Genomic DNA, 14,867 nt, shown 5'->3' on the forward strand with positions numbered 1-14,867 from the left:
TTCGGGGGGGTTGGGCGGAGGAGGGGAGAAAGGACGGGACGGGCGTTTCCTCAGGAAAACATATCACCTTCTACCACAATAGAGCCCGTCAGGAAACCGCAGGCAACCACATTGCTCTCTTGAGCCACCGAGTGCTTGCAGACACACTCTCACACTCATCAGTCACACACACTCACTCACACACACACATGCACACACGCCACAGCCTGGCAGCCCGCACATCCAGCACACACCAGGATGACATTGTGCTGAAACACTGCACGGCAATCACACCAGGTAAGCAGCATTCACTCAATTCAGATACAGTATATAGTTTTGGGATGTTGATGCTTTATTCTTGCTTAGGTCAGTGTGGCCACAGAGAGAACCGTCTGTTAGTTTGTGCTTACTGTGGTAACACTGATGACCAGTGTCAACGCTCAGGTTGCTCTGTAGACTATCAAAGTGTGTTTCATGTTTCTCAGTTGAAGGTACTATGTATGGACATTGTTTTCTGGTTCTCTATCCACATATGCATGATTTGGTTTTGAGCCATTTGTTGTGTGTCTTCAATCAAATAGGTTTGAGATGGATATTATCACTGATAGAATTCAAAAAACCCTTAGTTTGTCTTGTTCTGTAATTTATTTCATAATTATAGTGATGAGAAAATCACAACTTTATGTCAACTGACTAATATGACTGGCGATTTCAATGAGTTTAGAGACCAATTATCTTCACTTTTTTCCTCAGTTATATTAGAGCGTATTCACTATAAAACAGGTTTCTTACTCATCTAGGTTTGACCTTAGTGTACCAGACTATTATTTGTCCTTAATGTGAGCTGATCACTGAATTCAATGGACTATTGTATAATGATCAAGACTCCCCTCACAGTGCAGCAGAATGATGTCTGCATTTTTAATACGCTGCATTGTTCTCCCACCCAAGAAAATGTTTTGCATTAGCTGAAGGGTCATCCACTCCTCCACTGTAATTTCCTCCTGTCCTCTCGAGAGGATTCTCATAGCATGCAACAAGAGGAATACGTAAACAGGTTCAACAGCACACAGGAGCCACAGTTAAAACGAGGAAAAAGTAAAAAAATCAGACCTGATTTAATGATTTAATGACTGTACACAGGCCACAAAAAGAGTGCAGAAAAGCTGCCAGAAATGGGAAAGTATGTTAGCTGAACTTTTGCTTTCTTTACCCATATACTGTAAGAAACCTCATGGTTAAACTTAATTTGCAAAATATACTAAAAGAATGCTGATCAATAGTATTGTCCAGTTTTGGAAAGGTTGCTTCTATCTGCCACAAACAAACCCAAGGTATGGAAAAAGACAAAGAACCCCAGTCACCAAAGAATTACCACAAACAATGACGATATGGAAGTATACAAACCTTCCTCTTAAAAAAAGGTTGGATTGTGGTTCAATTAATAGTTCTTTTAAAGGAGAACAACAGCTAACAGATACATGCTGACGTGCATGGAGGGGTGTCAAACTCCGGTCCTGGAGGTGTCAGTGTCCTGCAGGTTTTTGATAACTCCCTGGTTGTTAATGAGCCTGGTGTGTGAGGCCAGGTTTGACACCAGGTGTGGCTCGTTAGCTACAGGTGTGGCTCATTAACTGTCAGGGAGGATCAAAAACTTGCAGGACACCGGCACCTCCGGGACCGGAGTTTACTTTCAGTAAGAGTATCGTTTTCAGCATAATCTTTGTCAGTTTTACTTTTCTTTTACTTTTTTTGTACTGGTCCATGTTTTCACTTTCATTTTTCTTTCTTCAACTTCTTCATGTTGTGTTTTAGTGATTGAGAGAGTCAAATCAAGACATGATTAGGCTCCAGTATGGCAGACATTTTAAAATGGCTGGTGCTAGCCTATAGGTTGGGGTGGCAAGAGTACTAAAACATCCTACTTAAGTAGAAGTACTGTTACCTTGCTGAAATTTTACTTGAGTAGAAGTAAAATTGACTTAAGTAAAAGTAAAAAGTAGCTAATTTAAAATGTCCTCAGAGTAAAAGTTACAGAGTTACTTTTAAGTACTCAGTTACAGTAATGGGAGTAAATGTAACTAGACTGTGCATTTCCTAATTAGTTTCTTCCACCCTTGGCTAAAGGCTAGAGAAGCTGTTTTGACCCACTGGAAAATCTGCCCTTGAAAAAGGCAGATAAGCCCCAGCATCTCCAGTGGAGCTGCTCAGTGTCCAACAGTAGAGACTGTGGTTGTAGTTCTCTCTCTCTCTCTCTCTCTCTCTCTCTCTCTCTCTCTATGTATATATATATACAATAAATAAATAAATAGATATAACAGTTGCTATAAGCCTTTAGAGGAGGCTTTGGAGTTGCAGGTATAGCACTAAAACTTTGGAATAGTGTTCCTGAAGGTATAAGGTTGCCAGATTCAGTTTTTTCTTTTAAGTCTCTTTTAAAAACCCATCTTTGCAAACTTGTATTTGATTGTACAGGTTAACACAATTTGTATCTATTTAAGAGCCTGCCAACCTACCCTGTGTACAAGAAAATTATTTCATAAAAACATTTTAATGGAATAAAATTTTATGCTTCTGAAATAGTGGCTCACAGACCTGGGTTATGTTGTGCATGTTGCGCATAAATTCTTGAGCAATGTAAGCAATATTTTAATGAAATATGTATACTTACTCTTTTCATTAAGTACACTGATGAGGTGAATCCAGGTAGAAGCCATTATGCCTTATTGCTTTCCCTTATTGAATCTATCACCAATCACAGAGGAGGAGATGTAGGAGGAGATGGTTGCAACTCAATATCAGTAAGATGTCCCTAATATCTTGAACATTGAGTGTATTTTAGTTTTGTAAACGATAAAAAGGAAAAGTTTGACCTTGTAGGGCAAGATGCCCCCTAGAGCTGCTTTGTCCTGCTGTAATGGCACTGATATACTAATAATTAAATTCACAGTCCCTCAAAAAAGTTTTTGCCTCTTTAACCTTTTTTAAAGTTAACTTCAAAGTTAATTTCAAAATACATTTATTGAGGTTATTTGTCTAAGATTTATGAAAAGTAGTGTATTCTTTTAAAATGGAAAGGAAATGTATTAATATATGTGTATACAGATCAAATACTAGCAAAATCAGGTTTGTAAAAGTCCTACAAGGGCTCAAGTCCCACACAGGGAATAATTTGTAAATTTAATATTGTACATTACTTTAGAATCAAACATCTTCTTTAGATAATATATTGGATTTTTGAACAACATTTTCCTTTCAGTATTCCTTTCATTCTGTCTTTCTGACTGATGGAGCCAACACCATGTTTGTTAAATCCAAATGTCAGGGTGGGTGGTAGACCCTCCATCAGAATACTCAAGCACAGAATATGACATTTACTAATCTAGATCCTGAGGTTTCAAAGAAAATTTGACTTATCAAACCTCTATATGTGATTATATGTTAAAATACAGAGGGTAAGATTTCAGTGAAGTTTTCCTTTCCAAATTTTTTGCTATGGAGAAGTCAAAGGAGGTTCTGTCTGATTCATTTGATACTTCAATATAATTCAATGTTACAAGTTTGCAGTCAGTCTGAACATTGTAACATTGAGTTAATAAATGTAAAAGTCTATGAAGTTCTACTGTAAAAGTCTATAAAAAGTCTGTAAAAGTCTGGGATGATATGTCAAGTGCCAATGAGACTCATAGATCAACATTCAAACAGGCGTGGATGTGGATGTTCAAGTTTGGCAGCTTTCCTCACTTGGCATAACAGAATGAATAATTAATGAATAGATGGATTGATTTTCCCTTAAATCTTGAAGGAAATGGAGAAATTGGCCCAGTTAAAGGAATTGATTGAAAAGGAAAAGCAAACCTCTGATCCTCTGTTTCAGCCAAGGACACAACCCCACCAGCTTGATTATTTTGCGTTGCCTTTAGAGAAGAATGTCAAGTAATGAATCCAGGAAATACCATGCTATCATCTGAAGAGATAAAAGAGTACATCCGATCTTTGATTGTTGTGGACAAGGATAGTAAAGACTCCCTTTACAGCAAGTATTTTGCTTTATATGACTCCTGCCATTCAAGTGTTGGTATTTCTGAACAAGCTGCATGTAAGCCTCAGTCAACCTAGTCAACATTCATATATGCGTATTTGTTCCAAAATGGTAATATTTATATAAGGTAGTAGTTCAGCTCATGTATATTGTCAGAGAAACATACACAGCATCCTCTAAATGCAGCAATATTTAGAATCCATATTTCCTATTGGCTTAGTGAAGAGCGTTATATAACCAACATGTGAAAGGATGTTTTGGATTCCAGTTATATAAACGTCTGTTGTGTGCTGTTGTATTAACAGATAAACAGTTTGCCAAATTTCATAAGTCCAATTTTCAGTCATAACATCACCGCTGTAGCCTAATGCTTACTATGTTGAAACAATAAGACACTTAAATCAATAAGTGTTAAGCATTCAAAGCATATTTCCTGTCCTGTGTATATAGATTAAACAGGTGGTTAGTGTTCAGAATTGATGTACTGTGCACTGATACAGCATATGCTTATTTAGCAAGACATTCATATAAATGTCCATATGGTATTAAGATTGCTATGGATTTATTTTACCTATATTCTAAGGTATCATTGTGTACTAAATAATGTTTGAGTAAATCTCAAAGAAAGCAATGCTTTATGAAGTTGATCTGATAACCAGTTGCTCATATTGAAAGGGCACTGCTGTTCAAGGAAAAGACTTGTTGAAAATGTTTCTACAGCCAGTAATCACATCTTACACAATGTTCTTGTTTTTCAGTTTGTTAAGAGTCTTAAGTGCAACCATGCCCATTCTAAAGAAGCTCCCAGGAAGGTCGAAGAGCTGCCACGAGTTCCCCAGAATGAATGGCGAACTGATCCTGCCCAGGCTGGACTTGGACCTGAAAGACCTGAATGATCTCAATGATCTGAAGGACCTGAAGGAGCTGAAGAGGGACCTGAACCCCTTTGAGGAGGTGGACCTGGATGAGGAGGAGAGGAGCGGAGGTGACATGGGTCTCATCATGGGGGAGGTCAGGGGTAACCTCCAGCTCAGGACCTCCCGTGACGGAGAGGAGGAGGAGAACGAGCTGAATGCTGAAAGGCACGGGGCAGGGAACCCTAAAGGAAGGCCCCTGAGGGGAACCCTGGAGCGGATCTGCGGAGTGTCGCCCCTCAAGACCCTCGGAAAGCTGGGGAAGGGGCTGCGCATGTCAGGACGCAATGTGTGGGGGAGCAGCCCCTCCCAGCGCAACACCACAGGCTCCAAGACACTCCCACCAGAGAGGGAGAAAAGGAAAGGACTACGCAGGAGCTCCGAAGAAATTATGACCCTACTTCGGTGAGGAGGGTAGAGGGGTGCAAGAGGAGTTAGGAAATTTTTATAAGATCTTAACTATATTACTGAAAAGAAAGAATGGTTGTTCAAGGGTTCTTTGATTACGATAGTGGTTCTGTATAGGAAAGTAAAGACACAAAGAACACTCTAATTTGTTAAAAAATTGGAAAAACATTATTTTGGTAATGCTGATTTGGAGCATTTCATAAGTTCTTAAATAGCTCTTTACAGCATGGTTCTTGAGAACCATTTGAGCTTGGCACTATAGAGAGCAAATCTAAAAGGGTTCTTTATATCACCAGTAAGGGTTCTTCTACAAATTTAAAGAACCACTTTCTGGTAATACATAAAAAAAAATTTGTGTGTACATAATTTTGCTGTTCCCTGTGCAATCAAATGGTAAAAATGCTCCTAATAATACCTAATAATTTTATTCATACTTATGCACATTTTACATACATGTTTTACAACACATTTTATAGAAATAAACAGCAACAGAGTAATGATATCTTGCAATAAATACCATCAGGCGAAAAAAGTATCCTTTGCATAAAATATGTCAAACAATATAGTAATGTAACAGTTACAGAAAACGGGTACACAACTCAAGTAAAATAATAAATTAAAGGCCTCTATTTTGATACACTGGGGGAGTGTATCAGACCGTTTCCCAGAGGAAAGGGTCTGGTCTATAATGGAAAAATGCTCACCACCCCTCCTAGTCAGTAACACTGAGTGGTTCATAACTTATAGTGTGCTTATTTCCTGAAGAGTTATGTAATATGTTATAGCAACCTGTTGATCTACGGAACTCCTTTTGTTTGCCAGTACTATTTTGTGTACTTGCTGTGCTCAGTGAATGGGACTATTTATATCTGAGACATTGTCTCATGCTTAGCTGCAGCACAGTTTAGCAGATGTGTGAATATGTGACATTCCAAACATTGTGCTGTTAAGCCATACAATACATACCTCAATGCTCATAACTCCAATTCATATTCACACTTTTCTATTCAGAACATTCTGATAATCAGTCAATAACTGCATGTCCTGGTGACTAGTGCAGTGACTCCGGCGGTTTCCGGGAAATGACAACAGTGGAATGTAACGGTATTGCCAGTATTGTGTGAATGGTAGCATTACGTTAAAAAAGTGGAAAGGCATGTCTTGTGTGAACAACAGAAACTGCTACATTTACCAGAAAACGTAATCCAGCACTTTTACGGGTTTCATGTGTGAAAGGGGCTGTAGATTCTCATTGGAAAGTAACTGTAGTCATTCATGCAAGTCTGTGCTGCTCTGGCTGCTCTGTAGCTTCACAGGTCGGCGTAAGGAGGTGCGCAGAGAAAGCCTGCCCTGTGGGGACCTGAGCACAGACAGCGAGGCGGAGGCTCGCAGGCGGCCCTCCTTCCTCAGGATGGTCAGCCTGGGCAAGCTGAAGAGGGAATCCATGTCAGACCGGGGCTCCCAAGGGACAGAGGAGGAAACAGTGGAGGAGGAGCCAGTGGTCAAAACCAGAGAGCCTCTCTCAGGTAATAATAGTCAGACCAGTCATGGAAACATCAGGTGGAAAATATCCCAGAGTTAATCAACCAGTGAAGTTTAGTTTGTGATTGTCTCAGAAGAGTTAGTCTTTTGCAAGGTCCACATAAGGAGTTTTCCTTACTGTAGTCTATTAACAGAGAACTTTGCACTTCCTGGTCAGCTTCAGCAGTATTTCCTCCCAATCCTAGACAACTCTCTGATGAGGCTGAGAGGTCCCCAGACCCCTGAGTCACTGGGTTCAATCACCAGACTGTGAAATCAGGAAATGACCGCACTTCCTTCTACTGCAGGTTCCTCCAGATAGAAGTTCAACCAAGCTACTGTTCACAGCTCCACGGGGAACCTGGCTAGGAATAGAAGAGTGTGCACAACAAGCAACAAATAACTCAATTTGATGCTTCTGAATATGTCAGTCAGGCACACGCAGAACTACCCAATAACCATAACAACAAATATAGCCTTTCCCCTCTGTTGCTCCACCCTTTTCCTTTGTCTCCATTCTGTAGCTTTTCGCAGAAAAAAACGTAGGCTGACTTTTCTCCTCTCCCTCCCCACAGTACTGGAGATCCTACAGTTGGTCAACCACAGGGACCTGCTCCTGGCCGACACACACATTCAAGAGCTGGAGCGAGAGTGCGAGCTGCTGTCCCTCCTGCCCACCTCACCCAATCCCACCCTTACCCCTACCTTTGGTCCCAGTAACCCTCTCGGCATGATCCCCTTAACGCCCCCAACCCTGGACGACCCATTCAGCCCCAACGCGTCGCTGGACTCCAGCCGGCGGAAGGCTAAGGACGTGGAGCTCCTGTATGAAGCCCTGCAGAAGGAGATGTGGGACGTGGTGCGGGAGTCCCTCCGCCAGCCCAGCGCTGGTCCCAACCTTGGGCTGGTGGTGCTGGTGATCCAGCAAGAGGAGCACGCCGATGCTGCCTGGGCCCTGAGGGAAGAGACCAAGCCTCAGCAAGAGGTTCCCCAGATTCAGCCCAGCCATCGTCCTCGGCGGTTGAAGCTGAAGTGGAGGCAGGCTGTGGCAGAGGCGGCAGACTGGAGCCTGCCACATCAGGTGGACACCCAGGCAGGCCAGCTGGCCTCCTACCTGGAGCGCCTGAGGAGTCGGATGGTGGATGACCTGGATGCAGCGAGGAGGAACGCTGTGTCCATCTACCCTGAGGAGTTTGCTGCCTTCCAGGTGTACGTAGAGAGCTACCATCGGGCCGTGGCCAAACGTCTACGGACCATTACCGGCGGCCCACTACAGATCACTGATGTCTACTCACTGCTGGACTGGTTCTACAACATCTACAACAGGTATGTCTCAAAAGATCAGACGAGGAATCTTGGCAATGATGTGGTCTCATGTAATAACGATACATATTAAACTTCTATTACAACCCTGAACATTTTTATGTACAGAAATGGTTTGGTAATGGTTTGTCATTTTCCATCAGGGATGTCCTAGGAACCATTAGCACATCCACGGCCATCAACTATGCCCCACTGGAGCCCATTGTGCCTCAAGACACAGTAGACAGGCTGGAGCAAGACTGCCTCAGTATCGTCAGGGTAAAAAAATGTTTTATTTTTTTTAAAGTTTATGCATGGTTGTTCCTTTGAAAATCTTTATATCAGACTCAGTGAAGCTTATTGTGTTATGTCTTATGTGGTTTTCAGGAGAAGGTGACAACAGAGCTGATTCAGGTTCTGGATGAAGAGGAGAGGCGATGGGCCCAGACTCTGCACATAGAGGAGTATCAGTCCCACCTGGCACGCTCTGTCATCCAGGTACACTGTCATACAGTTATGTTTACTGTAGAAAACCAGTTGGAAACTAATTGTTTTGTTAGCTATTTTAGTGGATTTCCATTTGGTCTAAGGTGCATAATGTATTACTCATTACTCAGTGTATTTCACTATTCCAGAGGCTGAAGGTGGACCTGGACAGATCCACAGCTGTGAACCAGTTTCTGGGGGCAAGAGTGGCTCGCTGCAGTCTCATTGGCCTGGCTGACTTCCTCTATAAGTGAGTACAAGCTATCAGAAAGGTATAAAATCAGGGTACGGAGTATAGGGAAGTGCTTTTCAAAGTGTGTGAAAGAACCCAAACTTGGATTATAAAAAAACAAAGGGAATGTTGCTCTCAAAATGTAATCCATTACAGGTTAATTATTACCGAATTAAAATTAGAACATAGTACAACATAATAAATCTAGGTAGATATGCCTTAGACCTTTCTCATCTCATAAACTTTGCATCATCATTCAGCGGGTCTTAATAAACCTTTGTGTTTCCAGTTTCCAGAGAAAGGTGGAGATGTTTCATGAGACTCAGGCAGAATTTGGCGATCGAGGGGACGGATATGTTTCCAGAACCATAGCTCTGGTCAACTGCTGCCCTCCTCTCAGGTAGATGCATAGTGATGGAGCAAAAACATACTCCATTCATCTCAACAGTGTTCATCTTCACCAACTGAAGGAAATGTATGCAGTAATACACAATTTGCTCCAAGTGCAGCTTCATACCTCTGTGTCCACTCTAGGTCCTTTGTGCAGCGCTGCAGGCAGTGTGACCCCCAGGGCAGCGAGGAGCCGGCACAGAGAGCCAGCTCCTCCCTGGACCGGATCATCAACCAGTCAGTGAGGGTGCTGACCGACAGGCTGTTTGAGCACATCAGGGTGAGAACACTGCAAGTCTGTTAGTCTCAAGTTCAGTCTTTGTTTTCATTCGAAAGGGTTCCCACCATGACCCTGAGGTAAAATTCCATGGCTTTCCCATGACTTTACATAACTGAGTCCGAGCGCTTCCATGACCTAGAAAATCTTTTCCTTCCTGGTTTTCTTCGTTCGAAAAGTTGAAAATGGGTTGTTGTCTGGTTTCCACTACAGTTGGGTTTGTTGTGGAGAAAAACAGATGAAACTCACCATCTAATAAATCAATCCAATCCATTCTAGTATATTCCTGTAAAGTTACCCATTTGTAAAATTCCCTGATATTCTATGACTTTCCCTGTCTGGAATCCACCATTTGTAATTCCATGATATTCCAGAATTTCCTTGACCAGTGGGAACGCTGCTTAGAACAAGAGAAGGAAATCTGCCAGTGGGGTGGAGATAATTTCACTTGTTTGCGATACAGTTTCACTTGCTTCAAGATTTTTCTAGAAATAAGTAACAATATCCTGAAGTAAGGCAGACCACTCTGCTAGTGTCAAGAGAATTCTTAAAACAAGTTATTATTATTATTATTATTATTATTTTGTGATGGGAACAAGAAATGATTTCACCCCTTATTATGAAAAATAAGATTTTTAAGACTCATTACTCAATTGAATGGCTTGTTAAGATATTTTTGCAGTGAACTGTCTGAAAACTTCTGGAAACGATCTTGTTTGTCTCTCATTTTCACACCCCTGGAGTATGTCAGCTGGTCCTTTTGTCACTATTTACTCTGTTAATCAGAGCTCTGCCTGTTGTTGTTCCAGCCTTTCTTTGACAAGCTGATAAAGAGAAAATGGCTGAACAACACAGAGGCCTTTGAGGCCATTGAAGCCAGCATCAAACAACACTTCAAGAAGTTCAGAAGGATGGACTCTCCACCATATCAGGTATTACTGGTTTCATCCAACAGAAGTAGCATTTAACTACAGTATTTGGTTCTTGTATGTTTGTCTGGCTTTATGTAGTGGTTCATTGATTAGTTCTATCAATGGATTGACAGACCCTGGTGGGTGAGGTGCACCGGCGGGTCCTGGTGGAGTATGTCCGAGCCATTATGCGGGGGCGGGTCATCTGCACATCCTTGAAGATGAGGAAGAGGATGGCTTTTCGCCTGCAAGACGAGGCCAAACAGCTGAAAGGACTCTTTAAGGATCTGGTGAGTCTGGTCTTCAAACAACAAATTCGATCTTTTTCAATGAATCGGGCAAGTGTCATTCAAGAGGACACAATTTTCACTGACTTTACCCACAAAGGACCTCTTTTGTGGTCACTGCTACACATTGACAAAGTGCTGTTTTAGCCTCAAGTAGGACAGTGAAGTCTTTGAATTTGAACTACTTCTACACAATTAGCACAGCCTTCCTGCCAGTCTTTGTATAACACCTCTATCAATCATGTTCCCCTTGGGAAGGGGTACATAATTGATCTAAGGAAGGTCTTTTGCCAATCCTTTTATTGACTGTGCACCCAAAACACAAGTAATAATTGCCTTTTGGGGGACCCCACCATATCTTCAAATTGAGAATATACCAAAATGCTGATTCCTAAAATCACTGAATAAAAGTGGCTCGGGGAATGCAGAGTCTGGCGGCTCTGAATGGAGCCTGACCCTCGAGTTTCCTAGGTCAGGAATAACTCAGACAGTGTTGATACAGGAGTGAGCTCTGAAAAATGGCTGCCGTCAGTGAGATGGAGATGGATGAACTGGGCTTACGTTAGCACTAGCCAGAGAGGGGAAGAGCTGAGAGGAACTAGGCCTGACAGCATGGCATTTGCCCCCTCTCTGTGTGTGAGTTCAAACAAGTGTCCGTCACCTCGGCTGACAACAGGAAGCCGCTGTGTTCAGAAGGAACTTCCTGTTCCTGTCAGCTGGCTGGCTTTGATGTGGCTCTGGGATGGCCTTGATGGCCTTTTTCGCCGAAGAGCAGGACGAATTGTCTGTGGAAACTGGGAACTGGGGTAGGATGAGTTTTTAATGGCTGTCTAAAAAAGACGCCGTTATTTTTAGTGAATGCCAAGCCAAAGAATTCTGCTTTCTTTTTCCTTACTGAAAAACACAACTTAGAAAAACAGGGGTGGAGCTTTGTTATTCACTTTAATGACCTGAATGTTTGGCCTCTGACCTTTAGTGGTATTAATCTGTGCTTCCTATGAAGGTTTAATTGTTCACTAGACTGTGTGCTGATCAGGCTCCATCTTAAAGATCTACATTTAGGTAAACAGATTTCACTTATACCAAAGAATGCCCAATGCAGTGATCACTTATGAGCTGTTTATGGTGACGAGACTTTTTGATTCTTGTTCCATGATAACTTAATTGTTGCTTATCTATTTGTTTCTCTCTGTTTTAGGAATCAGGCTCATCCTGGTTGGATAGCATCATCTGCCACCTTGCTGACATCATTCTCCTGGAGGACACCCCCTCCATCCAGATGGAGGTTGCGGTTCTGGTGAAAGAGTTTCCAGATATAAGGTAAATGAATATAGTTAGAGTTTTTCCATGGCAATCAGGCAACTGTCTCTCACAAAAACACCATTTGTCATGACTGTACCCCCTCAGGCCCTATATTCTTTTATGCTTACTGCTACACATTCACAGTGCTGTTTTTGGCACTTTGCCTAAGCTAGGAAAATCTAAGAGAGTGTATGGTCTTTTTGTTGACACAATGGATCAAAACAAGGAAAAGGAGCGCGGAAACATATCTACATTAACTTTGCTATTTTTGGAGAGGAGCGAGGGTCTGTTTTGAGAGTGGAAGAGGCTGCGGGGCCTCAAGGGGAGTCCCGGCCCCCAAGGCTGTTTGTGCAGGACTCAGGTGACGATTGGCAGCCCACCGCCGCGTGTGACGCAGGAGCCTCAGCGGAGCAGACAGGAAGCTGCTGCGGAGTACTTCCTATTCCTGCCACCCTGCAGGAGACAGTCTGGTGCCACACTTGGAATCAAAGCGGGGGAGGTGTGGAAGAGGAGAGCAAAACACAGTGGTTCAGACCTGGAGACATGCTAACTCACCGCTTGACTCACCCCTTTTGTTTACCGCAGGGCATCCCCTGCTGGTATTTTAGGAGATCAAAGGCTGCCGGCCTGCGCTGTGTTTGCTGGGTACTTCATCTGACTGCAGCAGAGCCCATTCATGCGCACGTGCACAAACAGACACACACATCTCCCACCTGGACTTCTCCTCCCAGTTCATCCACATATCGAAATGCCACCTTTCGAAAACATCGAAAAACAAATGTTCTGTTTCTTCCCAGAAACTGATGCTGTGACTCAGAGAGATGTGACTGCGACTGTGACTCAAAGGCGTCAGGGAACTTTGTCAGCTACACCAAACAGACCCAATTTCAATTAACACCCGTCCGCCATCTCTGACCCCCCCGCTCATCCTCTCTCTTTCCTTCCTCTCCACAGGAAGAAGCATGTCTCCACCCTGCTGAACATACGGGGGATGATGCGGCAGGCGGAGCGTCAGGAGATCCTGAACGTTGTCAAGGACTTCGAGTGCAGCAATGTCCTGTTGTGCCGAGACCACGCCCTCTTCTCCGACATCCCCATCACCTCAGAGGTGCACTGCATCAGCCTGGGTCTCCTCCGCCTCGCCATGACCGTCACCAACTGGTTCTCTGAGAACCGGCCGAGGAGACACCGCAGGACAAGTGCGAAGAACACACACCCTCAACACGGCGAATCCCACACTAGCGAAGACATGAATAAATTTCACAGAGAAGACTAGCCGGCAGTCTTTACTATTGACGTGGATGTTTTAGCATTAAGGATGAACAGGGAAATGTAAGGCATAAAGGAGAGCAGTCACAGAAATACTGTGAACATACTGATGAGATGTACATGCACCTTGACAAAAGATTGGTTGTACCAAATGTCGTTACCAGTGATATCAAAGCCATTTAAAGAAACTTGACCTCAGGTACTGCTCGTACTGTACATGCTCTCTGACTTAAAGACATTTATCCATCTCCAGATGTGCATTTTTTATGGGAATGTGAAATCAGACTGCATATCATTCACAATTTTCTGTGCAAAAGTATTCATCATGGTTTGTAGTGTTCTATGTCGATACATACATCTACAAAAGTTACATTATTTTACATTTATGTTAGATCTGCTCAATATGTCATTTCTTCAATCTTTTTAGCCTTGTATGCCTCCAAATAATTGTGGAATCTACTGCTAGCAGATGCAATGCAATATTATCTATAGAGCGATATGATGTTTATTCGTATTTACTCGGCCAGTCATGTAACTTCATAGTTGCTCTGTGAGTGCTGTGGATGCTGCGCTGCCTTCCTCTGCTCTTTGGCTCGCAATACTAATAATGTATGTGAGGATATATTGTATGTAACGTGTATGTAAATGTTTTGAACTCGCACTGTGAATGAAATAGATCTGTTGCTGGAAACGTAATAAAAACCCATTGATTGGGTAGACTAAACATATTCAGCATCTCTTTTATTGTGGGTATAAACCTGTTTACTGTATTTTAGCTCCAACAAGTAAAGGCATATTGTTTGCTTGCATACTGACAGTTATGTCAACTCTTGAAATGGATATCCTATTGTATCTGTACATGTTGCAACTGTATTGCACTGCCTACTTCTAACTTTAGGTGCTGTGGCCCCCTGCCCATGGGAGTGTCAGACACTAAGTCTACAGCTATGTTAAACAATACATACCAAACAGCACTTTGACAAACTGACACAGGGCCGCGGATCTGACGCAGAACCTATGTGAATGTCCATATCCACATATACTCCACGTCTTAGTTGTTTATCTTTGGGAGTTATGGCAGCTTTGTTCGGTGAAGTGAGATCTTGAAATATGGGGCTCCACCACGGCTACTACATGACGCTTTGCCTCCGTGCAACAAGAGGGGTCATACCCCCGGGGTCTAACAAGAGGATGTTTTTCGATAAACAAAGATTTCCTGTTGTCCACCGAGGTGCAAACGGATGCTTTTATTGGAGCCAAGTTTACGCTATGCGCTAGGAGGGAACTTCCCCTCCGCCGCTCAGAGTGAAGGTGCAGCAATGGCCGATCTTTTTCATGTCTGACCCGCTCGTGGGCTATTCAAAACAAAGTCAGCCGACCTCAGCAGGGGTGCTGCATACTGACCTCTCTCGTAGGTCTACCTCTGAACTTGTGTGTGACCCGGTTACTTTCCATGCAGAAATAACTCATGCGGTCCCGTGTCAACTCGTGAGAATTTAGAACTGGTGGTTGGCACGCTGACAGATGTTTTTCAGCAAGCGCTAAGG

At 42.9% G+C, this 14,867-nt stretch overlaps 1 protein-coding gene across 1 annotated transcript; it reads left to right on the top strand.

Annotated features, from left to right (window-relative positions):
- Nucleotides 1-142: 142 nt before the first annotated feature.
- LOC139654733 (exocyst complex component 3-like protein 2) lies at nucleotides 143-14,003 on the top strand. The gene is made up of 13 exons (XM_071531882.1): nucleotides 143-276; nucleotides 4,780-5,340; nucleotides 6,652-6,869; nucleotides 7,440-8,190; nucleotides 8,331-8,445; nucleotides 8,554-8,664; nucleotides 8,802-8,902; nucleotides 9,174-9,284; nucleotides 9,419-9,554; nucleotides 10,361-10,483; nucleotides 10,597-10,752; nucleotides 11,948-12,069; nucleotides 13,006-14,003. The coding sequence occupies exons 2-13, from the start codon at nucleotides 4,805-4,807 to the stop codon at nucleotides 13,325-13,327; spliced, it is 2,802 nt and encodes a 933-aa protein (XP_071387983.1). The 5' UTR covers nucleotides 143-276; nucleotides 4,780-4,804; the 3' UTR covers nucleotides 13,328-14,003.
- The last annotated feature ends 864 nt before the right edge of the window (nucleotides 14,004-14,867 follow it).

The sequence above is a fragment of the Centroberyx affinis genome, unplaced genomic scaffold (genome assembly GCF_046629955.1).
Source record: "Centroberyx affinis isolate AG114_WGS23_722 - 3 ecotype Tasmania unplaced genomic scaffold, CSIRO-AGI_Caff_v1 ptg002146l_1, whole genome shotgun sequence".
NCBI lineage: Eukaryota > Metazoa > Chordata > Actinopteri > Beryciformes > Berycidae > Centroberyx > Centroberyx affinis.

Bases quoted from the DNA above. Each gene is read 5' to 3' on its own strand.
- LOC139654733 (XM_071531882.1), top strand. From the start codon at position 4,805: ATGCCCATTCTAAAGAAGCTCCCAGGAAGGTCGAAGAGCTGCCACGAG. The intron at 5,341-6,651 runs GTGAGGAGGGTA...GCTGCTCTGTAG, and splicing joins GAAATTATGACCCTACTTCG to CTTCACAGGTCGGCGTAAGG. The intron at 6,870-7,439 runs GTAATAATAGTC...CCCTCCCCACAG, and splicing joins AACCAGAGAGCCTCTCTCAG to TACTGGAGATCCTACAGTTG.